Below are 26,776 nucleotides of genomic sequence, written 5' to 3'. Positions count from 1 at the left end.
GCACCTTGTTAATGCCCACCAGGAAATACAAACAAGCATGTAATAATAGGCCCAAAGAAGCAACAGGTATGTCCTGCACAAAACAACATTAGACTAAGCTTTTCCTAAAACTTCAGTTATCATCTTGCTATTGCTTAAAATTAGAGAAAGACAGTGACAGGATGACTTCCAGTTTAGACAGGAACCAAGTGGGTGGCTGTGTGGTGTTAAGAGAGATTTTTCAGAAATAGAACTGCCTAGGTATGCACAAGCTAGATGAAAAATTCTCTAGGAGATAGCAATGTTCCTACAAATTACATAAATTTCCTTGTTTTCCACAACATGAGAAGAAAGGTACCCATGTAGAATAGAAAAGTCCATAATTTCAGCTAGTGCTGAAACAAGTCTTCCAGTGTTCCACTTCTAGTGCTTTCAGAGATGCTGGGCAAGAGGCCAGAATGGATTGGTCTTGAAATGGCTTCTTAAGCCACTGGCAGCTTTCTTGTATCAATTCAAAAGAGCTCCAAGAAATTGGATTTCAAAAACTGGGCATGTAATCAAAGCATATATTCACCTTCATGCCTGGAAAACAGACTGTGAGGATGTGTCTGGGGAAAGATGCCAAAGAAGTTGCAAACTGGATCGTTATGCTCTATCTCACCCAAAAGAGCAATTGTGACTCAGTGATAGAAACTGCTCCATGCAGCACCACAGCACGAGCACTGACAGAGTGCCACAGTAGCTTGTATTATGGAGACAAATACAGCTATTACAACTGCATCAAACTATCTGTCAGAGTGGTGCTGAAGCACAGAAAGGACAAGTTCAACATCCCTAGGCGGGAAGGTTTGAAATACATTGGTGTGCATATATCAACAAAACTTCCTGTTAAATAAACACTTTGTTTTACATGCCTGGATTTGCACATGTGATTGTCCTACCTCTTTCATAATTTTGATGGCTTCTACTCGATGTTGAGGTGGTGGGTAAAGCAACATCCGATGATACAGAGACTGTAGCACAGGCTTCATGGATTCCACTGACCCCACCAGTCGAACCAGTTCTGCTGCAATATAATATATGGTCCGTGCAACAGGCCCACTAAGGGCAGGGGCTGTGGAAGAACAACCTGAACCCCGGCCATGATCAGAGATCCCTGAGGAAGGTGAATCAGCCTCAAGGCAGATGCTGCTGTGGGCAGAGGTGATAGTTTTATCATGGATTGGATTTCCCAGGATTACTATTAGGGCTGGACACAGTTGCTTCCTGAGAAAGAGAAAAGCAGCAGATGGTAACTGGAAAAAAATACTCTTACTAGAACAGATTGAAAATAGCCCATGGTTAAATGAGATAGACACTCTTGTTTTAATGATCAGTCAAACAGCAGTGGTTAGATAGAAAAACAAATTATGCCAGGCTTTTTTCATCTCTCAATCATCAGCATGCTAGTCCATATGGAAGGATCTCTGCCTGCTGTAGAAACATAGTAGTGATTTTGCAAGTTCATGTTGCTGCACAGTGCTGTCCCTTTCCAGGATAGTATGCCTGCCTCTTTCACCAGCTGCAGCCCATCACAAAATAGAAATTCTGGACTTCAACTGCTTAGTGTCTCTTTTTCAATTCACCTTGGGAGCTTTAAAAAAACCTGACTAAACAAGAACTAATCAATGTTAACTAGAAGGCTGAATGTTCCATCGCTGAACTGCACATGCATTATTTTAGTAAGCACCCTTAGTTGTGAGCATCTGTTTGGCTGTCTTTTGGGAACACAATGAAAGCCCTGTACAATAACTCACAGTGTGCACTATACTACACATATGCCACTATACAGTAAATACCCATCCTTCCTTCAACTGTCTCACACTCACGTTAAGTGATTCAACACCAGCAGATCACTCCTCTGTGGAACCAAAGCCAGCTCAGCACTTTGCTCCATTAACTGCTATTTCAGCTTTGCACTCACACACTTGACATTTTACTTCAGTCTGCAAGACCTTAATTTAAGAAGTCAAGTGCTGCATGAGAATGAGTCCCAAATCTGGTTTTCACCCATGTCTTAGAGGTTCAAGCAAGTACCTAGAGCAAGCACCCAATTTCAAGTAACAATTCATAAAACACATCCTCATAGGTAACTACATTTTATTTTCTCAAGGTTTTATGCAGTCTAGAATTTTCATTGCTCCTCTTAAGAAGATATCTGAAACAGCTCAGCTTCCCAAGTCATGGAAAGAAAACCAGATTTTAATAGGACATCAGATAATTACTTTGAATCTGCTTATTCCATTTATTTCTCCAATCAAGTACATTTCAAAACATAACAATTTACTGCTTAAGAAATATGCCTGTCTCAAAGCAGGCATAATCACAGGTTGCAACAACAATATATTCCCCACACATCTTAGTCCTGTCAAAGTGTTTCTGTATCAAACTATGGAGAACACTGTCAGCACACAGAGCTAAATTTTCTCTGTCTCCTCCCTTCTTTATCTTCTTTGGGAACTCATTACAAAGTGCCTGTCAGAGTGAAAGCTGTGTGCATGCAGGCAACAGCTCCTTAAAGAATAAGGACAGCTACCAGTTTGCATCAAAACCTCACCAGACAAGTAATGTATTAGTGCATACAAAATGTTCAAAATGATGTTTGCAGTTTAAACTGTTTCGTATCTACCTAGTGTTTTAAGGTTTTTCCCCCCCCCACTTAAGCAGGTAGCTGAAATATGCATGTTCATTCCTTGGCAGCAGTGCAGGTTAAGAAGTCACACCCCTGATGGCTTGCCCTCATGGTACATAGCTACAGATACAAACACCTGTAGATTTGCAGCATAAACTGGATCACCAAAAGGATGTAAATTGAAAATAAAACAGGAAGTGTTTTCTTTTAACTGAGATAATTTCAGTGACCTTGCTCACAGGATGGCCCCACAGTCTGTCACATGAGCAGAAAAAAAGGGCTGGGTGAAATTCAAAGGCAGAGACTTCTGAAGTGAATCTACCATGAGAGAGAGAGTTCTGCTCTCATGTTAGACCTCCAAGAGGCCTCAGCACTGGGTCCTTGTGCCACACTGCCAAGTGTTACCAGTCTGAACACCTCCCAGTTTGGCAGCCACTGATGTTCCTGGGACAGCAGGGGAGTTATGGGCGCCTCTACATGTTCCATCTTTAGAATTGGGCCCAAGTCAATCACTTCAGTTTCAAAAATTACAGGGTAAAAACACAAAAACCACATTTGTCATTAACAGTCACATATATCATTCCTTAATACAATCACCTGACAAGGTCAAAAGATGGGCACAGACTGCAAGGAACTGCATATTAGTTACATTCTTGCTTTATTAATATAACTCAATTATCCACAGGCTATAAAAACCCCACTATTTCAATCACAAGGAAAGCAGGATTATTTCAGGTGCTTTGATGTGATGGTATCAATTTAGCTGTAGATACAAACACCAAAGATATCAAGCCTTCCTGGTGAAGTGTATTAAAAAGGAGAAATTCTTGATGAAATAGAAAGCAACATTAAGACTATTTGGCCTCAAACTTTATACAACAATGCAGGTCATAATAAGCATTTCTGGTCACCAGCACACGTTTGACATTAATTTTGCTTATATTCCTGTATTATTGTATCAGAACATTAAGAATCTCAACAGTACCCTCCTACAACAAGCAGATCATCTCTGTGTTCAATGCCACACACAAATCCAAACTATTGCAGAAAGCATAAGAGGTTTTCTGTTCTGGCTAAATCCATTAGACCTCATTACAGTGATAATTCACTACCAGGATTTAATGTGGTAGCTGAGCAGGCAGTCCTAACCAATTTTATATGAGGCACAGAAAGAACTGATAGTAGGTTAACAGCAAGCTCTGCTCACACTGGAGACTTTTTACAGGTTTTTTTGCAAGGCTGGGGGGAACAGGTCCTTTCACATTTACAAACTGAGTATTTGCATTAGTCTTCAGATGTACTCACCATATTAGATCAGTGAATCCTTTGTGCTGGTGCATGCTGGGGGAGGAGCTGTTCAGCATGGAGAGGATACACTCCAAGTAAAGAAGCTGAAGTTGACGATTGTCACTGGCAAAGAAAAGATGCCATTCACATCATATTAAAACAGACTACTGAATTTTCTAAAATAACCACATTCGTTCACTTGAAAATTATGCCATAATCTACAGCAGTGATTTATTTTGCTTCTTTCTGTCAAATTACAATGGTGTGATCACCTGCATCATCCCACTTATTTTGCACTGATTGCATGCAGTGATCTACTGCATTAAAAAAAAAGGTGAAAAAATAGGAAGAATAAAACCCAAATAACTACTCAAATTCAATCTAAAATCTTGAGAAGGAACCTTAAAGAGAGGAAAAGGAGAAAATAGAACATTTTGGACTATTGGATAGTTTCTTCAGGCAATCTGAAGCATGTTTAGGCTATTCTCTTCTGGCTTTTTTTTCTTGATGACAGCCACAATGGTCAAAAGTTAATATCTCCAAGCAGAAAGTCACACAGTAACATGGCTACCTTTCAGGGCCTTACCAGTAACTCTGTCAGAACCATAAACTCAAAGAAAGCTTCATGAGAAGGAATATTAAAGAACCTGTGGACATCTGGAACTGATACACTTGTAACATGCACCGTGCCTGCCCCTACTCTTAACATCAACTGTGGGATCCAGAAGACAAGCAAGGCTGAGGTCCGCCTTACGGAAGGAGCACTCCATGGCAAGTGTACCCACAATATGGTTTTTGCTCCTAAGAAAACCAGGATTTAATAACTCTCTTTTGGTCAGAGATGAGAGCTGGAGGAATGCACTTTCTGATATATGACTGTAGGTCAAGGAAGCTGTAAAGAATGGATTTGTCTGAATCGAAATTAAGGAGTGAGAAATATCTGTTTTTCTGTCACTGCCTGAGTTCCTTTTGTTCACATACATGAATTTGTATCCAAGTACAACAATACCTGTTTCACATGCCATAGAGAAAACCCTGAATCCTGAAGCTCAAAGCTGGATTTTTAACTCTGTGGTATGGAGGGTTGAAAACTGCTGGCTTCTTATATATTTTAAAGGTGATAGATTTTTCCTCACAACAGTCCACACCTATCTGGAAAGATAGATGCATTCCAGGTACAGATGCCTTCTTTCCCAACAGCTTTTCTTACAATGTGTCTTAATGCAGATGATCATCCCCTTAGAGTTGACACTTGCATGGGAATGCACAGGGCATCCCTGCACTCTTGATTTTATTTTCCCAGATGCTGACACTGATGAAATAATGCTAAGTAATGCATTCCTCTGTAATCCTGCTGTTATTAGAGAGACTCATGGGAAGAAAGTCTGTAAAAGAACTGCACATAGATGTCTGTGCTATCTTTGCCTCTGGTAGTTTCTGAAAATTGCACAGCATATAAAACACTTCCTGTCCATAACAACCACATTTTAGAAGTTAAGATTATAAATTTTCAAGTAGGTAGAGTGTATGATATTCCTAAATTGGAGGAATTCTTTGACAGCACAAATTACTGCAATTGGATAAAGCCTGTCTAAGAAGGACTGATTTATTAATTCTGAATATAGTATCTGTTAGGTCTCTCCATGGCTCTTGTAATTGTTATTCTCTCTATGATGGTTCTTCCAGCCAGAAAAGAAAACTTCTTAGATTATTAGTATTTTGTATTAGTATTTTGCTGCTGTATGGAAGTTACCTACAGATTAGATTTACTGGAAGCTCTGTAAAGCTGAACAAAGAAGGCTGCACAAAGAAGGCAAATTAGCTCCTCATTTCAAGCAAGGATTAAATTATGCATCATGAACAATACTTTCTCTAGCAAACACCTCATTTAAGCACAGCTTTGCTCCACAATTCCAGAACTTCAACAGCACAATCATATGCATCAGTGAAACTCTCAACCTCCAGGTAATAAATTAAAATTATAAACTTAAATAACTCACTTTATGACAGCCTGGAGCTTCTCACAGAGTACAGTGAGGACAGATACAACATCATCACAAAGAGACTCAGTTGAAGTACCTCCAAAAAGGACAAATATCAGAGGCATTACATATGAACAGCTGGATAACAACATCAATTAACTGCATGGGTTTTCAGAGCTGGTCAGAGCTTCTAAACAAGAAGCAGGGCTACCAAAATTCATAGATAAGATGCAGTAAGAAAAGTGCTAGATAGGAAAGTGATTGCCACAACATGCAAAAGCAGCAGTATGAAACCCGGAGAGAGCACTAATTGCTTACATGCATTTACAGAAGGTTAGCTGAAATCAAATTCAGATAATAAAATAAGTATATAATTAAATAATAAAAAAGACTGGTCCCAGTTTTCTACATGGCAGCCAATTTCTGTATCTCTCCCTGCAGTTTCTCTCTCTTACACATTTTCTGATGTCTGACCAACTTCTGATCTTTTCAAAGAATGCTTGTGCTCTTCTAAGATTTTAGCCTCCATTCACACAAGTTCTACAGAAATCCTGAGTGAAGGTCAAAACCAGAGACTATTTTTCCTACTAGAAGATGTTGAAAGTTAAGCCACAATGGGAATAGAAAAACATTCTCTTGTAAAATAATCACCTGGATAGTAGTCATTATATAAACAATGTCTTTGGCTGAAATAGAGTAACGATTGTTTTCAGATTCCACATTCTACTCTGCAAATCTATTTCATTTGAGGAAGTAAAGGCACTTACTAAAACTTTTTTCAGACCACTGAAACTCCTTAATTACAGTGTTAGCACCTTGAAACAATAATTTATTATTATGTTGAGTGCAATGCTGTTACCATGGTCCAAATGAAGACACAACTGTAAATATCAGGAGCAGACAGGGCCATCTCAGTTCTTACCACAGGTAACCAAGAAAGCATCAAACTATAAGTTACAAAATCCTGAGGGTGCAACTCCCATGACATCAAACAGCACTGTGGTAATAAAAAGAAAGTTAAGAATAAAAAAGCTGGATTGGAAGGAGTCACTAAAAAAGTTTTACAAATACCTTGACTCTTGAATTTCTGCAAGTTGTCAGGGTTTTCAACTATCTGTCGAGGAAAGACAAAGGTGGTGTAATTGGTACAAGGGACAGAGGAACATTATAGAAGCAATACTTTAACAGCAGAACTTTCTTAAATTCAATTCTTTCTTAAATTCAATTCTTAAATTGTCCTCTATCTGTTTGGGGTTTTTGTTAGGGTTTTTAACTGAACTTTTTGCAAAATATTTTTTAAAAATCCTTAAGATCTGTTTTAACAGTCATTTAGATTAAAGGAAATTGCATCTCATTTAGGTGAAAGTTTTGTAAGTCCTTAAGGGATTTCCTACACCAAGAACAACTCAGTAATAATTAGGTATATAAATTGCATTGAAAATAACTGAGAGAAAAGCAAAGTTTAGACTTCACAAACTACTTAGAAACCAAAATCAATTGAGTATTGAGTATTAGAGAGTATTGAGTATTAGAGGGTATTGAGTATTAGAGAGTTTAGAACATTGACAGTGTTAATGTTACAATACCAACAAAATTAATGGCAGTCAGGAAATGGAAATGACCTCATACATCACTTGGTTCAGCTGTGGTATAGGATTCTTCCTATAGTAGGATTCTTCCTATCGTGCACAACAGGGTCAAGCCAAATTCTCTCAAGCATCAATAACAAAATGTCAGGAACTAAATACACTTCTCATATGCTTTTATATACTCCTCACCTACGAAAAGAACTAACAAAATTGAATTTGCAGGCCCAAAATGTTTCCGTCTCTTTGTTTAGGGTTTTTTGGTAAATGCTTTGGCTAGTAAAATGAACCTACTTAGCACCAACAGAAGACAAGTTTACTTAAACTGAATTATTATTTTTGCAGTTGCTCAGCAGGATAAAAACAATCTAGTCTACTAATCCAAAATAGAAGTGATCATCTTAACCCAAAACAGATGTAAGGAAAACAATCTGTACAACTAGAGTCCTTAAATTTTCCTAATAAATAGAAACTGACTTTTACAAATAATACTTCTTTGACAATATGGTATTATACAAAACAGTACAAACAATGTAAGACGTCAATGTAATTCCACATGTACCCAAAACATCTACAGTTGAAAATGTGCTGTGATGTCATTCAAACAGCTCTCATGGATTTTAATAATGAAATAAATAAAATTATAATTTTTTTTATAACAAAGAAAAAAATTCATAAGTTAAAAACTATCTTCTATTAAAAAAAAGTAGAAGAAAAATCTCAATTACACTTTCCTTAGTTGAGAATCTGTTTTTTTACTATGTAAATATTTGTCACACAAAAAGTTTTGGCAGAAGGATTTCAATGCACCTTAGAAAAACAAGAAAACAAAATAAAAGAATGGAAAAAAATAAACCAGCCAACACAACTTGACAATGTGAGAGCTCTTAGGCAGGCATAGTCAGAGCCCAAAACACTTTTAAACAGGATTAACTGAGGAAGTGTCAAGTAAAAGCCATAAGGCATTCAGATGAATGAGAACAAAATGGTATGCAGCCATGGACATGGAACCATTTGTTGATGCCAGAAGGCTCACCATGTTTTCTTGCTTTTGTCGTAACTGTAAAGTCAAGTCACTCAACATTTGGCTGAGGGTTGCCCGCACAGCGGTGTTAATGCTCCGCTGGTGACAGCTAGATACATATGTCTCAATGCAAACCTGATGAGGAAACAAGACAGCAGCACAAAGAGATCAACTTCCCCTTACCAGGAACACAGTTTAGGAGGATACCAAGGTCTCTCACATGCAGATAGTCAGCCTTCCTTACTATTTAGCGCATTAGAAGTTTTTAGCTGTCTTGGTTGGAAAGCCAAGTAATTAATCAGTCACACAGCTGCAGGAATGGTAGGGCAAAACTGGCAAAGTCTCCTGTCAAATCCAAGTGATTTTGGTATTTATCTCACTTTATACAGAACTCATTGAATGAGGCTTTGATTATTCATGTCTTGATACTTATTGTAACTACCTCGCTGCAAGTCTATGTCTGCAATGTAAATATCCTCCAATTCTTCAAGCTTGTTGCTTCTGATGTAAAGGTATTTGCCACTTATTCTACAACAATCATTATGTACTGTATCACATGTGAAAACTTTTAAGGTCTTTCTTAACAGAGAAAATACAATAGCACTCTACCATAAATAACACAAACAACTGCCTTTTAATAACTGGCAATCCAGCAGAGGGCTCCTCTTCTCAGAGATCCCATGGGAACTAAGGTAGCAATAGAAGAACACTGATGGATCATCCAGTTCCCAACTCCAAGCCCAGCTGCTGACAGTTTTCTGACAATGTGCTGTGCCCAGAGTCATGCTTGACTTTTGCCCCAGGTGATCCTGCACAAGATATTTTGTGGGAGGTGCTGGGTCTCTGTAAGACCTTTGGTAACTGGAGTAGACAGTGTAAGCACATTGCACAGTAACTACTAAGTAGATAAAAATCTTGATGGAGCTGAGCAGGTTTGTGACAGAACTGTACAATACAGTCTTCTCGAAGAAGCAGTTTTGGTTCTTTGTCCTGCACTAAGCTTTATTGTTCACAATGACCACAAGAATCTTCCAAATCCAAAACAAACAACCAAAAAAAAAAAGTAAATGACTGTTCACACACTTACATATTTTTCAGTTTTAGCAGTTTTATTCTGCCATTGTTTAGATATATAGCAAGTAAGAACTGTAAATATAAATGGAACTAGCTGTGAAAAATTATTTAAAATATTAATTCTTAAAAATATAAATGTGTAGTATAAATTATATGCATAAGGAGTATACAAAACTGCATCTGGTGTACATTTTTGAATGAGAAGGATATTATATGATGTAAAGTCACTTTTATAGTTCCCTAATGAGGATGAGCTTTTAAGAAGGAAAAATTAAAGTGATCTGATTACACAGTCTGATCAGTATTGACATAGGCACACAAACAAGACTCTTGATTGTTTCTAACTCCTATTGAAATGGAACCAAGCTGTCAATAGGTCAGTGATGAAGATGTTCTTGTAAGTTGGCCTGGACCAATTCTGCTCATCATTCAGCTATCCCTTGAACCCCAGTGGGCAAAATAACCCTAAAAGCTTGTTAACAACATACAGCCCTTCACAGAGGCCAAACCATTCCAGTGCTGCTGAGATAATTCTTTTTGAGCTGTAAGCCTTCTTCTAGAGTACCTGAATTAATTATTGAAGTACCATTCTTAGAGGTAGGCTGACTTTCTGGAAAGAGCATGGTTGATATCTCCTCCTTCTCTCCCTCCCCATGCGAGCTAATAAGCAAACAATACTTGAGTTGCAATCTTACAGAAGGCCTGTGTTCTGAATGGCTGGGCAAGGTACCTTTTGAAAAGCCACTGATGAAGAAGCAGCAGTAAAAATGCGAGAGCTCAGGGCTCCAAAGAGGTGTGCAATGGACATTTTGATCATTTCATGCATTCGGGGACTTCCAGCTCTATGGCATGCAAAACACAACTAAGAGCAAAACACAGAAGGGTTAGCTAATGGAACACAACAGAGTCACGCAAAATAAACCTCCAGAAGGCACACTGGAGCAACAAACACACACAAAAAAACCATGAAAGAGCATCAACTACATTTTCCTGCAGGTGTCTAGGCAAGCATGGGAAGGTGCACAGAACAAGATTTAATCCATTTTTCATACTACTAATATCTTTTCAATATTATTAATACTTAGGGCAGAAATTATAGTAGTCTTCATGTTGGATGCTTTCTGAAGTTGAAGCTGATAAGGTTCAGAATGATTTTGAGTGCCATTGTTTTGTACACATGAATTGCAAACGATCAGACAGTGCAAAATGGCCAGACTGTAGCTTTGTTTGTCAGAGACAGTCCTCAGGGTGTTCCACTAGTAATGAAGGCAGCACCTTTCCAATCCTGGAGTGGTTCTACTTGCTACAGAGTGCAGGCTAGGAAAACTAAGGGACTGATTTGGAAAGAAATGTTAAATAGCATGGGCACTGGAACAGAAAGCTCCTCTTTGCCACCTTTCCCTTAGAGCAAGTCAGAAGGTTAACCAAATGCTGAACTGAGATATTATTTTCTGTTTCCTACTGCTTATATGTTGGCTAATTCAGATACAAAGGCATAGTGATGCCAGCTATTAAAATCTTTGCCTTACCTAAAGCCTGGGGAGGAACTTGTGGAAACATGTATATGCCTGGTAGGATTTGCTATTTAGAGAGACTTAGGCTATTTAGGAAAACCTGAGGCAGTATTTTCTCAAGAAGTGTGGAGAAAATAGCTGTACATCCAAACACTCCAAATAGAGGCAAGCACACTCTGTATTACTGCTTGCTCCAATTCATTGAAGGAAATGAGTTTTGCTTGCTTTGCTGGCACATCTCATCATGCATTAGTCTTGTTCACCATAAAAGAAAAGAACTAGCATTGTCCTAGTTTGTATCAGTACACTAGCAAAGCTTTTTAAAAACCAGATTGGCTGAGAATAAACTGAAATGCAACTACCAAAACCAGCAGAGTTTCACATCAATCTGTGAAAGACAACTGCCAATTTTCAGAATGCTTTTGATGAATAACAATCCTCTTTACAGAGAGAACAGAAAATATTATTTCTGATTATTTCTACAGTTTATACCACACAGACCATCATTGATTGACCATTTCCCCCTAGTCTCAGGTAGTGGTCTTAAAGACTGAAAGCTGAAGGGCTCAGAGTCATTAAATGCTTTTGCCAGCAAGCACTTTGTTTAATCTCAAGCTCTTTACCTACAGCCAAGAGATGCACTAAGCTGAATTCATCAGCTTTTGCCTTGCATGTTAGGAAGTCTGTGAGAAATGTGAGAAAAACTGCAGTAGGGGAAATTATCTGTATTTTTTTCCAGTGTGTGACACTGACATAAAGAGGGTTTAGTAGAAATTAAAAAACTGTGGCTTGCTTTAAGTAGCAATTCAATTCATCCCTGCTGCAGCATCTACAGATGGGGCTTACAAAGACCTCCAAAAATAGACACGCCTTATGGTCTCACCTAGCACAAGAGAAACTAAAATCTAAGCTGTGCTAATCTAGAATGATTACTATCTTTTTCATCTGGTATATGTTATATACATGAACTATGTATGTTGTATCCTTGCCTTTTAAAGCCCTTTTTTCTTCTGCAAAATGGAAGTAATTTTCTTTGGTTTCCTGTTATCCCTACAACTCCTTTCTCAGCTTCTGATAAGATAAAGCAAGGTCAGTTTTATTACTGAACTCAGAACATACTGTAACTTCCAGCTAAAGTAAGCTATTTTCACATGGGATTTTTGTTTTTACAAAAAAACTCCACCCCAAATAACAAAAACTGAGAAGTAACACATCTCTAAATGTCTACAGACACTTGGGAGTGTAGGACATGTAAGTAACATTTATATTCTTTCATGGACACTAGCTCTGCCCATACCACGTTAACAATGTACTTTTATAATAGATTCTGCACACAGCAGTGTGGTTTGCACAGGAGGATTAAGTGCTCCTGTACATTTTCTCTAAGCTGAACAAACAGCCCATAGCTTGCAACACGCTACTAAAAATATCACTCACCTACAGAGGCTCAGGTAATATGCCTGCAAGTATGTTTTTCTACAACCAAAGCTCCTTTACAATTTAATTCATATTAAAATCTAATGGAATAAAGGGAGTAGAGTGACTAAGAACCCAATGGATCAAGGGGCATTATAACTATTTTACTTGGATGTGTCAGGAAAGAAATACACACAAGGAACAGTGAGGTAATTATGCTAACATGGCACACTATGGCTTATAAACTTCTCTTCAGGAAACTCCTTTATTGTTAGAGTTGCAGCCAGTAGGAAATCAGTGCAGTGCTGTTTTATGAAGAACTCAAGAAAATTTTTCTATTGCAAAAGCAAAATAAATATGAGAAGTAGTAAATGTGTAATGCTGTAATAAACAATTATCAGTCAACTTCCAAGACTGCCTTCCCATGCAAGCCCAAACCTGCCCAACTTGCAACTATTTCTTCACACTACACATAAGGTAATACCAGTCCTAATGATGGTAGACGTGTTTTAGACTGGTTCAGTTTCAGGCTACACATGGAAGGCACACTCAAGGTAGTAGGGAAAGCTTAAGTGACACAAGCAGTGGTATAACAGAGGCACTTACCTCAGCAATCTTCAACACTGAACTCCCATTCAGCTCAAAGGTGGAGGTATATGTTATACAGAGCAAGACCTTGCAACAAAAGAGAGGAAATAAAAAAAATTAAGTTTCAGCCATTATTGACTCTCCTTCCCACCCTTGTGCTCCTAGCCAAAACTCCTTCCAACTTGGAGAAACAGCATCAGAAGCTTCTTAGCACCGTGTGTTATTGGGATAGAGGAGATCCTCCTGAGAAGCTGCATCTGTTGGCCCCAGAAGCACCACCCAATGGATTACTTATTGCTGTCTCCTACATATGACCACCAAAAGGAAGACAATCCAGGGATCAACTCTGGCCTTGGACCCCTACTCATATTTTAACCACAAGCTTTGCATGATTTACAATCAGTCCTTCCATTCACTTCTATCAATATAACAAAAGAGAAAGGAAGAATACAATGCAAGTTATTACTTAAGTGGCACAGACAGATAAGTATTATGTGAAAAAATCCATTAATTACTGCCTGAGGATTTCCCAGCACAGGATATTTGCACTAAGTGTATTATAGTCACTTGATAATGAGCAGCTAAAAAACATCCATAAGCCCCAGTTCATGAAGGGAGGCTTTTTCTGTCCTGAATTCAGCAGGAAGAATAAGACACTAAAAGACCAATTCAACATCTTGCTTTGAAGAGAAGGGGAGTTAGAATGTGATGTGAACCACCAGGATAAATGGGTGAGTGAGGCAATGCGGCGAGAGATGCTGTGGTGTCTGATGCCTTTTGTGTCTGAAGATTTCTTCCCTCTCTCCTGTCTTACTTTCCAATCTCCTCTGCCCCACAGAAGACAGAATCTCAGCTACTGTTCTCTCTCCTTCAAAGCATAAAAGCCCTCCAGTACCAGAATTTATGTTTGGCTTGTTCTGAAATAGAATAAGTTTCTTGGGATAAGTGTAGCAGCAAATATCAAATCACATTAACACTAATGTATTGGTCCCTACAGCTTCTCAGCCCTACTCAGAACTGCTGTTCTCTGCTTCACAAGGAAGTTTGGGGCATCAGATAAGTCAACATTAATGGCTGTTAACTAGAAGCAAAGTACAGAAGAGTCTGTCCACAGGTGAGTGTGACATTTTCCTGAAGGAGGACATAAATAAACTGTTTAGCATTTTGGGAGTCATACTGAAAAGTTACGATACACTGAAATGCACTGCACCTTTACAAGTGTTTTTCTTAGCAGAAAATCTGTATTTCACTACAGGATGTCACACCTTACTCTAAGGTTGTTGGGTTTTCTGTTTGCTTGTTTGCATTTTTGTTTTGTAAATAAAATGCCAGTAAGGAGCTTGATCCTCTTCTTACAGACGATGATTTTACTACAAAAAGTGTTCCAAGTAAACCATTGTGTAATGGCAATTTTATAGTTTTCTGTACATGATATCTTGATTTGACTCTCAGTCCTTCATAAATAGAAGCTGGATAATGTGGATGAATACTAGGGGTAGTGACAACCGAAAAGGGCACACTACTCTTATGAATTACAATAGTCCTGCACTAGAAATGCTTTTTTAGATATTTAGCATTTATCTTGGGAGCAAAGTTTCTGAGCCAAATCCCTTCTTCATGGTTTCTCTTTTCTTTGAAATGGACAAAATGGAATTTCTTAGAAGTGTTATACAGCCCACCTCAATATTACAAGGAGAGATACAAGCTACACAGCACTTGAACTTGCCAGAGAAAGCAATATAATTCTAACTACAAATAATTAAGAATGCTGTACTTTGTATTTCTTGACAGAAAGAAATACAAAGTATTTCTTTGTATTTATTTGTATATACAGGAAGAAAACTCCACAAATTTCTCTGCAATCCATTACATTTACTGGTACATGCACAAGTGCCAGTGAAAAGGAACTGTGGTACCTTTTTTCCTGTCCCCAGAGCAAATTCTATAGAACAACAGAAAGGTAAACAGCAAATTATAAAAACTCTCAATCTCATTTGGCTAATAATAACATAAGTTATAAGGACTGTTATTTCCATCTGCTGCTCAGTCCATATGTGAAAAATTTAAAGCTTTGAAGCCAAACAATTTTGTTTAGCACTAACTAGATTCTTAACTACTGGCCAGCCTCACAGTCAGCTGTGGGGCCTCACTTTCTCAGCTATTAATTACACTGAAATTTTATTGACATTTCTAATAGCTGTGAGAGCTCAGCAGCTGGCTAAAAATATATATTCAGTATACTCAAGGAAAAACTGATTTGTATCCTCCAGACACTGCTGTGTAAAACACAGGTGTAGAACACAGTTTCTAAACACACAGAGACAAGTGTTACTTCCCACTGACAAATCTCTTCTTATCACACTAAGAACCATGATGGACATCCATGACTAATCCTATTCAGTGGTTTGTGTGTCCTGATTTTCCCTACTTGTAAACCCTTATTTACTTCATGTGATTTTCTGCTCTCTTGTCCTATCTTGGCTTTGTAGTATGTGTTACTATCTAATGTTTCCCACAGATCAAAACCTGGGTGCCAAGACACTACAATTCATGGAAGGACACATAAGTTCAGGCGTTCTTTTAAGCCTTTGCCCTGCAAAATCTCTTTCTTCCCTCCTTTTTTTTTTGTGTGTTTATATTTTTGTTGTTGTTTTTGTTTTTTTTTTAATTTCCATCTTTTATAGAGCTGAATTGTGAAAAGTCAGTGCATATGTATACACACCCACAAATATATATATATATATATATTCTTTTCTGTCACAAATCCCAAAAATCTGCATGTAACATGTGAATGATAGAAACATCAGAGATCAAGCTCAGTAAGGAAGTGATGATCAAAACTTTGCTATGAAGCAAAAGAGAATTTCAGCAAAAAGACTGCTAAGTTTTGACTGCTATTCTTTCTAAAAAATAATAATGGGAACCCAGTATATGCTAGAGAAAGGGCATACAACCTGATGCAACCAAATGACAGAAGCACAAGTAATCAGCCAGTATATTCTTGGCTTACTCCACTGCTACCACAAATCATTTGTAAGTTCTGAAACATGTCTCTGACCAATACACAAGACTGCTCTCAGCTATGATTTCCATCAGCACTGCTGCAGGACTCATTTACAGTCATGGCAATGATCCAAACACTTAACTTGCATGTTTTCCCTTTTATGTGGAATAAACAGGAAGACAGCAGGCTTCTCTTTTAAATTACTGGATGAAAAATGGGACTAAAACCAACCAAACAAAACCAAACTTAATAATTCCAATCCACTGAAAACACTGAGTCTCCAAACAGGATACCCCCACAGACTGCTTAACTACTCATGATACTAATTCAAACAATCTGTATTTAAAAAAAATTAAAGAAAAGAAAGATAGAGGTTTTCTTGGGCAATAACTTGTTGTTTTTGCAACCACTGGTATGGAAAGCAAAAACAAAACTACAAGGCAGTTCCTAATAACTAGAAAGCAATTCCAGTAAAAAACAAAATTGAAAACCAGCTTTTACTGATTGGTATGGACTCTAAACCACATTTTGTTTCTTTTTTTTTTTTGAAGAAGGAACTTATATGACTGTAGAGACAGTTTCAAAGTCACACAGCTTCCAGGATTTTTTAACTGGCTTGCATTATCTTGCAAATGCCCAATGAGATCACATTTCCATAAATGGTTTATCCATAATGAAAGTATTTATTTTAATTACTGTTGAAGCTCTGACCATCATGGAACAAGAAATATAATTCCTACACCCTGGAGTCCCAGGATACAGTCCCAAATGTAGTATTAGAGTATGCACATGGTAGTTTCCACAATAAGTAGAAACAAAACCAAAAACTCTGCCTCTGATATGTCAGTTGAAAGAAAATGTACAGGAAACAAAATGAAGTGCAATGTAATTAAACTGACATCACAATGTCTATCCATCCTGTGCTATGTGCTCTAGGATTACCCTGCTTGAGCAGAGAGATTGGACCAGATAACCACTGCGGTCCCTTACAATCGTGCCTGTTCTGTGTTTCTGTGTGATTCCACACTTTAATGGTTGGATGGGGATTTGAACAACCTGGTGTAGTGGAAGGTGCCCCTGTCCATGGTAGGAGCATTAGAACTAGGTGAACTTTAGGGTTCCTTTCAACTCAAACCATTCTGTGACCTCTTGAAGAGGAAAAAAGTGGGAATGTTTTTAGATTGTAAGGCTGCCTATCGTTGCTAGCCAAGTTCCTTAAGTGCTTAGTACATATCTGTAGTACAAAGCAATTCTCACATTGAAGAGCTTATTTCATGTGGAGGCACATGAAATAAGCACAGTGTATAGGAAAGCAAGCAGTACCCCAAAGAAAGACAGAAAAAGTTCAAAACTTTACAATTTAAAAAGAAAACAATTTTGCAACCACCTCTAATCCCTTTGTGGGATTTGTAAAAGAAGCCTTTTCTGACTTACTTCATTTGCAGGCTAGTAAACTTGGATGCAATGTGTGTCAGATGATTCTCACATCCTGCCCCTCAGAGGAAAACCCTGATAGGAAGGACAGCCCTTTACCTCATTCAGTAGTTTGACATTTAAAGTCATCCAGTATTTCTGCAAAATAGTTTGGACAGGAGGTGTCTCCCTATTTGTCAGAATAACTGGTAACCTGCTCATGTCGCACTCTTTGGCCTTGAAGGAAAACAAGGGCAAGAGAAACAAAGCACATTAATGAAGTCATTTGCACTAAGTCACCATGTGTCACTGCACCAAACAGCAGATTTTAATTATGGAGAGAGAGGACATAATGCTATGAATTAGTAAACCCATAAATGCTGCTCAGCATTATGAATGCACCAGGGCTTCAGATATAAGGACTATATCTGGTACAGGAGAACCTCACACATCATCAGCATTGGCATGCTGAGTGCTCAGAGAAGAAAATGCCCATTTAGTTCACTGGCTTAAAACAGAACTGCTGCTGAACACTGTGGAAGGGGCTAACAGCGGGCCTGTTAGCTAAAGGAGCAAGAAGAAGCTGAGAAGTAGAAGAAACTGATAAAGAGCTCTCTCCAAGGCTGCAACCAAGGAGACCGAGAGAAGAAAGATAGAAGAACTTTGCAGCTGGATGAAGCATTTTTAGAAAGTTAGTTAAGTCACTATAACTTCTCACCAATAGTATTATGTTGATTTATTGTGGCCAATAGTAAAGATAGAAGAAGCATAAACAATTGGAAAGTGTATAAAAATCAGCCATGTTCAATAATAAAGTGTTGCCAACTGAGACTGCTTGTAGTCTCTGCTTTATGTCGTGACCGCCTCGACAGCGACAGAACACTATTTATGGTGGCATGAAACCAAGTGAAACTTCTGCTTATGTAGTGCAGTTGTAGAAAGGAAAGAAATTATTCAAAGTTTGAAAAATACTTAACAGTGCTTGTCAACATTCTGACAGGGGGTTTTATCTTTAGAATTTTAACAATTAAAGGCAGGGAAAAATAAAGAAAAAGGCTGAACAGCAGTACTAGGATGACATTTCCTCCTTTACAGATTACAACCTATTCAGGTATACTGCATTACTTTACAAATTATACTATGCAAATCTGAGTAAAACAAAAGTGAAAAAGGAGAAATACCAAACTGCAAAACACCAACAAATAGTTTAAAGAGTTCTCAAATAAAAATGAAGTTTCATGCACCAATTACTAAAATGATTCAAAAGGATGTCAACACACGGATGTAAGTAGAGCTAGAGCTGTCAAGGAAAAAAAGAACTGGTGTCTCCCCTGGGTGGAAAATTCTGACATTTTGTCTTGACAACAAGAGAATTTTTTGGGCAGGGGAGAGGGAAGATAACTCCCTTGCTCTCAGATAATGCAAAGCTGTAACAGGGAAGCGTTCTGTATGGCAATGTACTTTACAACAGCTGATTTAAAATTACTGTTTCAAGTCACTAGATTAATTGGCAAGAAGTTAGCCTCAACACAACCTAGGAAGTGGTGTCCCACAGGTCGCCTGGCCTGCCAGAGGATTTTACCCTATCCCAGACCATATCCTGACCTGCATCCAGGAAAATGCTATTAAAAAGCCAGATAAAGCTGGTTTTGTGGTTGCATCACCAACTGCCATGTCACATACAGTTTCTCTCTTTTTCCTCTCTTACAAGAGACGTGAGGAGCCCCAGGGTACAGGACACAAGGAGCTGGCTGGCAGTGTCAGAACAGCTTATTGGGACACAAGTTCTCCTCTCAGCTGCCCCAGGGCCAGATGGTGCTAACAGCTATGGCTGATAAGCAAGAAGGAGTAAACTGGGTGCATCTGTGCACAGCTGTGGCACACCTGCAGTACAGGTACAATTGCGTGCAAAAGCGATGGCAAGTGACCCTTTCATGCCGCTGTTGTGTGGCTGCTTTGGCTGGCAGAACTTGCCACTGTCACCACAAGTAAGCATTAATGTCTGGCAGCTGGCAAAAGACTAAAAGGCCACGTGTCAAAGTTCAAGGTTTCTATATTTGGGGTTCTGATCATATTGCCTTTGCAATTCATTTTCGTAATGGTTAAGTGAACTCCAGGTTCTTGGTATGTGTGTCAGACTAAAAAAAGTCTATAAGAACTTGTACTTCCACACTTGATAGGTGTGAAATTACACTTTACAGAACTAGGGACTTGCTGCTTTTTGGTTGATGCCAATGATTTTGATTACGCCACACCAAATGTGACAGTTCCAATGTGACAGAATGAGCATGTTCTCTATCTGAAAACACCTTCATAATCCCACAACTCTGAGACAGTTAAAATTTTTGCACTAGAATTTCTTCAGGAAAGAAACTAAGCCTACTTTTCTATCCTGCAAAACTTTTAAGCTGACGAACATTCTGCTTAGATTTTTGAAATTACACATCTGATGAAACCCACAGAGATTGTTCAGGGATTGAATTCAAGCACAGAATGGTGATGAGGAAAAGCCATGGATCCTGGAAAGAGTTTTCATTATAGAGATACTGTATTCACTACTGACTGGTTTAGGCAGTTATCCTCCAGCATCCATTTGGCCACATTCAGGCCATTACCATTATCATTCTTTTGGATTCCTTAAGGAGAAAGCTCTGCTATTTAATTCAAACCTGGGTTTGGCTACAATGACCAGGCACCTAAGAACCAGGGGAATTCTTTAATCACAGTACTAGGCATTTACTATAGTTCTAATTAACTCAGGAAAGGATGAGCTTATCTTGAAGCCCACAAGGTAGGTCATTCAATCCATTGGAATTAACCTGGTTACTTATAACTAAGCACATGAATAAAATGACTTTCAAAAATAACCAGAAAGAAGTAAAATGAGACAAGCAAACCCAAGAGGGTATGGATTTGTAGTTGGCCTACATTACAAAAATTTAACTTATGAAAAGGCTAAGCACTAAGAACTTTATGTAGCATCTCTCAGCAGGACTGATCTTAAAAAAAAATCGTATTTGCACGATGCTGTGAAAGTCTTTACAGAATCCCCTCTTAAACAGAGCAGATGCTAACACACCTCCATTTGATTTTACAGTTCAAGACAAAGCAGAACAGTTGTAAGTTATATTCGACTAAGCATAACCACATTGTATGTGGAAAAATGTATTTCATAAACATTAATCTTAAAATAATGAGAAGATATGTATCTGTGAGAGCTTATGAGTTATCATCTCATTTATTAATACTCAAGAAAATGGTTTAGAATATAATCATGCACAGAGACTGGGATTGTACAGTTGTGTTGTGTCAATGTTTTTGATCAAACTCTTTGGAGCCATTTTTCAAATACATGAATTGTTCTCTGTCTTGGAGGGCCAAAGACTTGCTCGAGCAGCAACAAAGTTCCTGACAAGTTTTCTGAAATAATTAACTATAAGTTTTGCTTGGTTGGTCAAGCACAGTCCCCTTTCATTCAATATTTGCACCACATCGGGACTACCTCCCTGAACCTGTAACAACATGGTTGTACAGACCCTAAAACAGGTCAACTATAACTGCTATGAAAACTAAGGCAAAAAAAAAAGGTCACTAAACTTTCTCAGACTCCTTGTAGACTTTCAGTAGTGACCTTCTCAAGTGACTAATTTGACACCGTAACTGGAGCCCTATCAATCTAATTAGTTACTACAGAATATAAATTAATAAAAACTAGGAGATGAGTCTTAGCACTCAAAGAATCACTTTGCACCTTTAAAGCATTATGGTAGCACTCTTGGAAAGAACAGCTGCTAATACTCAACCTAAAGACAGTTTGTCCTTACACAAACTAAGTTTTACCACAGAACTCTAAGTCAGATTTCAGTTCCAAATATATCCAAAGTGAAAACTGAAATCACAAAGAGAGCTGTCTACTATTATTACTGGAGAGCTCCCAAATGCTGTATTAATGGATCAGTGAAAAGACAAAGAGAAAAGATTGCCTTGACATGGCAGATTTAGCAAGGGTTCATTAAACCTCATTCACAGATAAAACAGACTTCTGGCTGACTCCTCACTGAAAGCCTACAGAAGAAAAATCCTAAAGAATTTGCCCATCTGCAAGAAATACACCTAATCCAGAAACAAATGCAAGTTCGAGTCACTGGGAATAAACTAATCTTTCCTAAATGAAACTGCTGTTCGCCATGTACAATAGGTAAATGATGGGAACTAGAAAAGTCTTCCCTCTAGAGCCACTTTGGAAGATTATTTTTTATTTATCAAGTCTATTAAAAAACCACCACAAGTAATGTTGCTGCAACTCAACCGTGTGAAGTCTTCTGAGATGTAATAAGAAGCAAAGCTTGGAATCTTCACTGACAGAAACAGAGTATATATTCATAACATGCCCAGCATATAACCATTAATTAGAACAGTGAAATAAAGAACAAGTATTTGGAAAAACATCAAATCCAAAAACTGTTTCTTTCACAAGAGGTCATTATTCTTTTTCTTGCTTGAAAATTTCTGTCCTGCAAGCTCTAAATTTCCCAGGAAATGTGGACATAGACTGGACTGAAATGCATTGAATTATGTGACAAGGCTGTCTCTGTGACTGAAGAAAACAAAAGCATGCAGTAGAAAGGGAAATCTTACGCAATCAATCATACCTTTGTCCTAAGAGCAACTTTCTTAGTTCAGTACCCATTATATTACAGTGGTTTATCTGATTTATCTGGAGAATTTGTTTCTGTGTATCTAGTTTGTCTGAAGAACTTGTTTCTATGTGAGGATTCATCTTGTAATTTGCAATTCTTCATTAAACATTTTTTGTTGTTACCTGAGAATAATGTTATCACAGTCAGATAGAAGTACTGTGTTATTAAAAAGGTGGTCAACTCATAAATGAAAGTGACTATAACATGCATGAGAATAAAGGAAAAAGAAAAAAAAATATCCAAGTGTCTCTCCTGTTTAGGATTCCTTCCATACTTCCCACTTCCTCAATACTTGGTTTCAGCTGTCTGGGTGCCACAGTTACACTCAAAGCCTAATTGCAGTCTTTCCTGGAGGGATAGCTTTTTAGAGTCAGGGCTAGTGATGAAAAATTACCAAAAACTCAAAGAGAGAAAGTGAAAATCACAGAATTGCTGAGGTTTGAAGTGACTGCAATCCAGAGGTTCAGCTATAGATTAGATTCCCAGTTTCCTTTTCCACTGCTGATCTGACAATATTTGATGGTGCTTTTGTCAATACTGCATGTATTTCTCCAAGCAAAGGTCTAACTGCTTGGAGAGGAGGTTTTAAAAATATCTGAAGCCAGAATTTAAAAGCATCGAGCTGGGGAGGGGGAAATCAGGATCCCCTGACTCCACAACTAAACTCAAAAGCAAGTGTTAATCTTCAGTCCAGAACATGTCCCCTTTCTGCTGCAGACTGTCTACAGCTTGTTAGTCTAGTGCTTAACGTCAACAAAATGTCCACACCCCTCAATGTGAGAGACACCCTTGCATTTCACTCAATTATAACATGGCACCATGTCACACAACAAAATTTTTCCCACTTCTGAGCCAGCCCCACTGCGTGATCATGTTCATCCAAGGAAAGTGCTAAATTACTGTCCTCCTGATTTTTTCTATGCATCTGCAGCTGTAGAAATAGAGCAGTGAGTCACTTAGGTATCTCACTGATAAAGCATTGCATTTGATTAGCAATCAATATATCTCTTCCTTCCTACATGAATATTCTAAAGAAAATATAAAAGTATATTTAATTATTCAGTTTGAAACTGAAGTTATTGATGTATAACAAAATCATCAGCAAGGTACTGTATGATTGTGTGATTTTTCCTTTCCACTGACACAGCTAGTTGAGCATAGTAAAACACAAACTGGTAACGCACATATTAGAAGGCTTTTCAGTCTTATGGCAACAAAGATGACAAGAGCAAAGGTGAATACTAAAGTGGCCTTGAGTCAGACACACTATTCTCTCTAGTCAGACTTCCTGAATTATCTCAGTATCTATTAATATAAATTAAAGCACCCAAATAACCTCACTTTAGTCCCTAGTGTGAAAATACTAATAAATCTCTACCATAAAATGTATCAGAGATACAGAGAATACACAGAGTGGGTAGTAATTGAGATATTCTAAAGAAATATTTGGCTTAGCAGTTCAACAACATACAAGTCTGAATGCAAAATTTATATACCCAGACAGCTTGCTTTGATATGTGGGAAATCAAAGCCAGTTAATACACCTGTGTTTGTTATTCATGCCCATTCATGTCAAAGAGAAACCACAGCCTTTCCCCCTTCCTCACTGAAAAGATCACTGCCTTTTTTGGGCATAAAAGTGCTCCTGGCATAAGAACTACCCAATTATTAGCAATTATAAGGGTGTTCTGCAAGAAAAATAAGCAAGGACTTCAGAGTATCACTTCTATTCTGGCATTCAAGGGAGGAATTTCCCCATATAATGACTACATGAAAAACCTTTCTAAAGAGAAAGGCACAATCCCCAAGAGGTATTCAGAAGAAGCAGAGTGTCAAGCCAAGCTTATGCAAAGGTAAGAAGTACCTCACCTAGCACAGAGAGGAGAGATAGTGTGGGAGGGGAAAGCTTTAAGTTCATCTTGACAGTTGCAATTGGGCAGTTCAAATCTTCCCTGGCTGCCCAGGACACACTCCTGCACAGTCCCCAGCCCTGGCCTTTAAGTCTGAATACTATCTGAGTGCTGGTTTTTTGATCCTCCAATATGGCAATCAGCAGAGCATTCCATGTCACTCACCCTTAAAAATCAGAAGGATTTGGTACCTAGCCATAAGTTAGTCAATGTCCTTCCATCTTTAAAACAGAGGCCCCAACTTTGCTTTTTTCAGTTCCAGATGAGAGCCAGCTAGCACTTTTCTCCATTTATTTACAGGAACCATTAGAGCTACTCATACCACTATTCCTGTCTAAGGATGGCCCTTCACAATACTGCACATGCTCCAAAAGTGTGTGAGGCAAGACAACTAACTGCCCTTGCACCTCCTTCCTTTCACTGCCAATTCCAACATGCAGTCATCTGAATGTAAAAAGCATCTTTACAGAGTGCTTTCCTCAGCTAACCAGATCCCTTCACACTTCCATCTGTAATACAGGTGGGTCATAACAAACCATTAATATAAATATCCAAGACTTTTTTTTTTACAGTATGGGAAGTGTAAATTTCTGGCATACTCTTACTGGGAACAGCAGGAGATATTCTGGATAGAATATTGAAAAAAATCCCCAAACGCATTAAAGTGATTTAGGAGCTTACACACCAGCAACTTACAGTGAATTCTGTACTCCTGCATGTCTACTTTCACACTGATTTTGCACGACTAAAAGCTTTTGTGTAATCTTTGATGGTTGCACTCTTAATACCTGTGAGACTGGTGCAACTGTGCAGTGAGTCACAAAGAACCAGGCTGGCACCACGGCTGACACAGTTTCACACAAACCTGCTCACACTCAGGAGTGTCTAATGTCTATCTGCACTAGATAAAGACATATTTTATCTTCTCCAAATGAATAACACAGTCTAATGTAGAATCATAAGCTGTCTTGAGGACACATTTTAGCAGATCCAAGGACATAAACACATTGCTGAGACCAGCTGCTAGAAATCTCCCTCCTTCCTCTCTAAAGGCTGCAGCCATTCATCAGGCCTGGGTTAGCTAATAACATTTTCAAGTGTTGCAATGACATCTGTAACCTTCAGGTTACAATCTGTAGAGATGTCTGCTTGATTTGACTGTCAGGCAAGGCTCAGATCTAATGAGTCTGTATTTTAACTGTCCCGATTACAATATGTTCTGGCCCTCATGTCTCTTGAAATATTTAAATCAAAATAGAATTTTGCTTTGTTCTCAAAATAGGAAGTTGAAGTTGTAGCCTGATTTTTACCAATATACATATTTTGCTAAGGATTTGGACATCAAAATTTCACTCAGTGAAATTAAGACAATGTTCTCTTTTCTCTTTTGCACTTCAACTGGAACTGAACATGGTTTTCTAATTAAAAAAAAAAGCATACATAAATACAATGTCTTGGCTTGGGTTTTCTGCAGTTTGATGTTTTGAAATTATATTTGCTTCTCACATATCAAGAGAACTTGAGAAGATATTTACTCAGAACTGTAGAAAAATACAGTGTTCACATTCTTCTTAGTGTGGGGGTTTTGCCTTGCAGATGTACATTCAGGGTTTCAAAGAAACTGTGCATGCACATTCTGAATCTGTAACACTCAAGAATGTAAAAAAAGTAACTTGTAAAAAATTATTGCATTCCAAGAGGAGCCTGTTGGTTCAGTACAGCAAGTACTTAACTCTTCCCCTTTCCCTCTGTAGAGACAAAAGGGGCAGGAAGGAGGCGTGCTGGGTTAGGAAGGCAGAGCAGGGTGTCATCAGTTAAGCAGAAGCCTGCTGCCATAAAACAGGTAACAGTCCACACAAATACTGCTCCTTTTTTTTGTTGCTAGGTTCACCTCTCTGCAAGTTCTGACACAGTGTGCGTATTCCACCTCCAGTGTAAAGAGTACAGATGGTAGAGAGCAGTTTCTGAGTGGATAACATACATTTGTTAGACCCAAGATGTCACATGGAAGAAACAAAATAACTAATCTATGCACTTAGAAATAAAGGATGGTCAAGGAATAGACCCAAATATATCAATCAGTACTAGGTATAATGAACATGCATAAAGGAGCACCAAGTCTGTTCCAAAATGGCTTCACCAATGATCAGCTATAGCACAACAAACCCTGCAGCGCAAAGTTTACACCCAAACATCTGAAAACTGTCCACCAGCATCTTGCTTTGTACAAATTATACAGGTATTGCCAATACTGATGTAGAAAAATGACTTTTAAGTCATACAACCAACATGATCACAAGGCAAGGCATTTTGGTATCGCCTCCCTGCCAAAACAGAACCTCCTGGCAACTCAGTTCCTAACATGCTCACAGGAGAATGCTAGAGTATTCATAGAAATTGAAGTTCTCACAGAGTATACAAAACACTAATTTTCCTTACGCACTGGTCCAGGGACATTTTGATGCCAAAACAGACCATGCATGCTCTGCCATTAGCACTTTCCAAAGAGAAAATACAGCTAACAAATTACACAGCACCTGTGCTCACACAATACAAAATTACAAGTGTGCACAGCCCATCCTACAACAACTAAAGCTCAATAACAAACTTCCAGATCTGCAAGTCCTT

At 38.3% G+C, this 26,776-nt stretch overlaps 1 protein-coding gene across 2 annotated transcripts in view; it reads right to left on the bottom strand.

The window, feature by feature from the left end:
- Positions 1–26,776, bottom strand: part of ARFGEF3 (ARFGEF family member 3) — a 96,067-nt gene that overhangs the window by 52,295 nt on the left and 16,996 nt on the right. For both annotated transcript variants that reach the window (XM_066546876.1, XM_066546877.1), the window contains exons 5-10: positions 13,140–13,208; positions 8,542–8,664; positions 6,991–7,033; positions 5,938–6,016; positions 3,956–4,060; positions 921–1,245 (exon numbers count right to left, since the gene is read on the bottom strand). In XM_066546876.1, coding sequence (XP_066402973.1) covers positions 921–1,245; positions 3,956–4,060; positions 5,938–6,016; positions 6,991–7,033; positions 8,542–8,664; positions 13,140–13,208 — 744 coding nt within the window. The remainder of the gene's footprint in view (positions 1–920; positions 1,246–3,955; positions 4,061–5,937; positions 6,017–6,990; positions 7,034–8,541; positions 8,665–13,139; positions 13,209–26,776) is intronic.

Source organism: Molothrus aeneus, chromosome 3 (genome assembly GCF_037042795.1).
Source record: "Molothrus aeneus isolate 106 chromosome 3, BPBGC_Maene_1.0, whole genome shotgun sequence".
NCBI lineage: Eukaryota > Metazoa > Chordata > Aves > Passeriformes > Icteridae > Molothrus > Molothrus aeneus.
The sequence above is the reverse complement of the archived record's forward strand: the minus strand, read 5'-3'. Positions and strand labels throughout refer to the sequence as shown.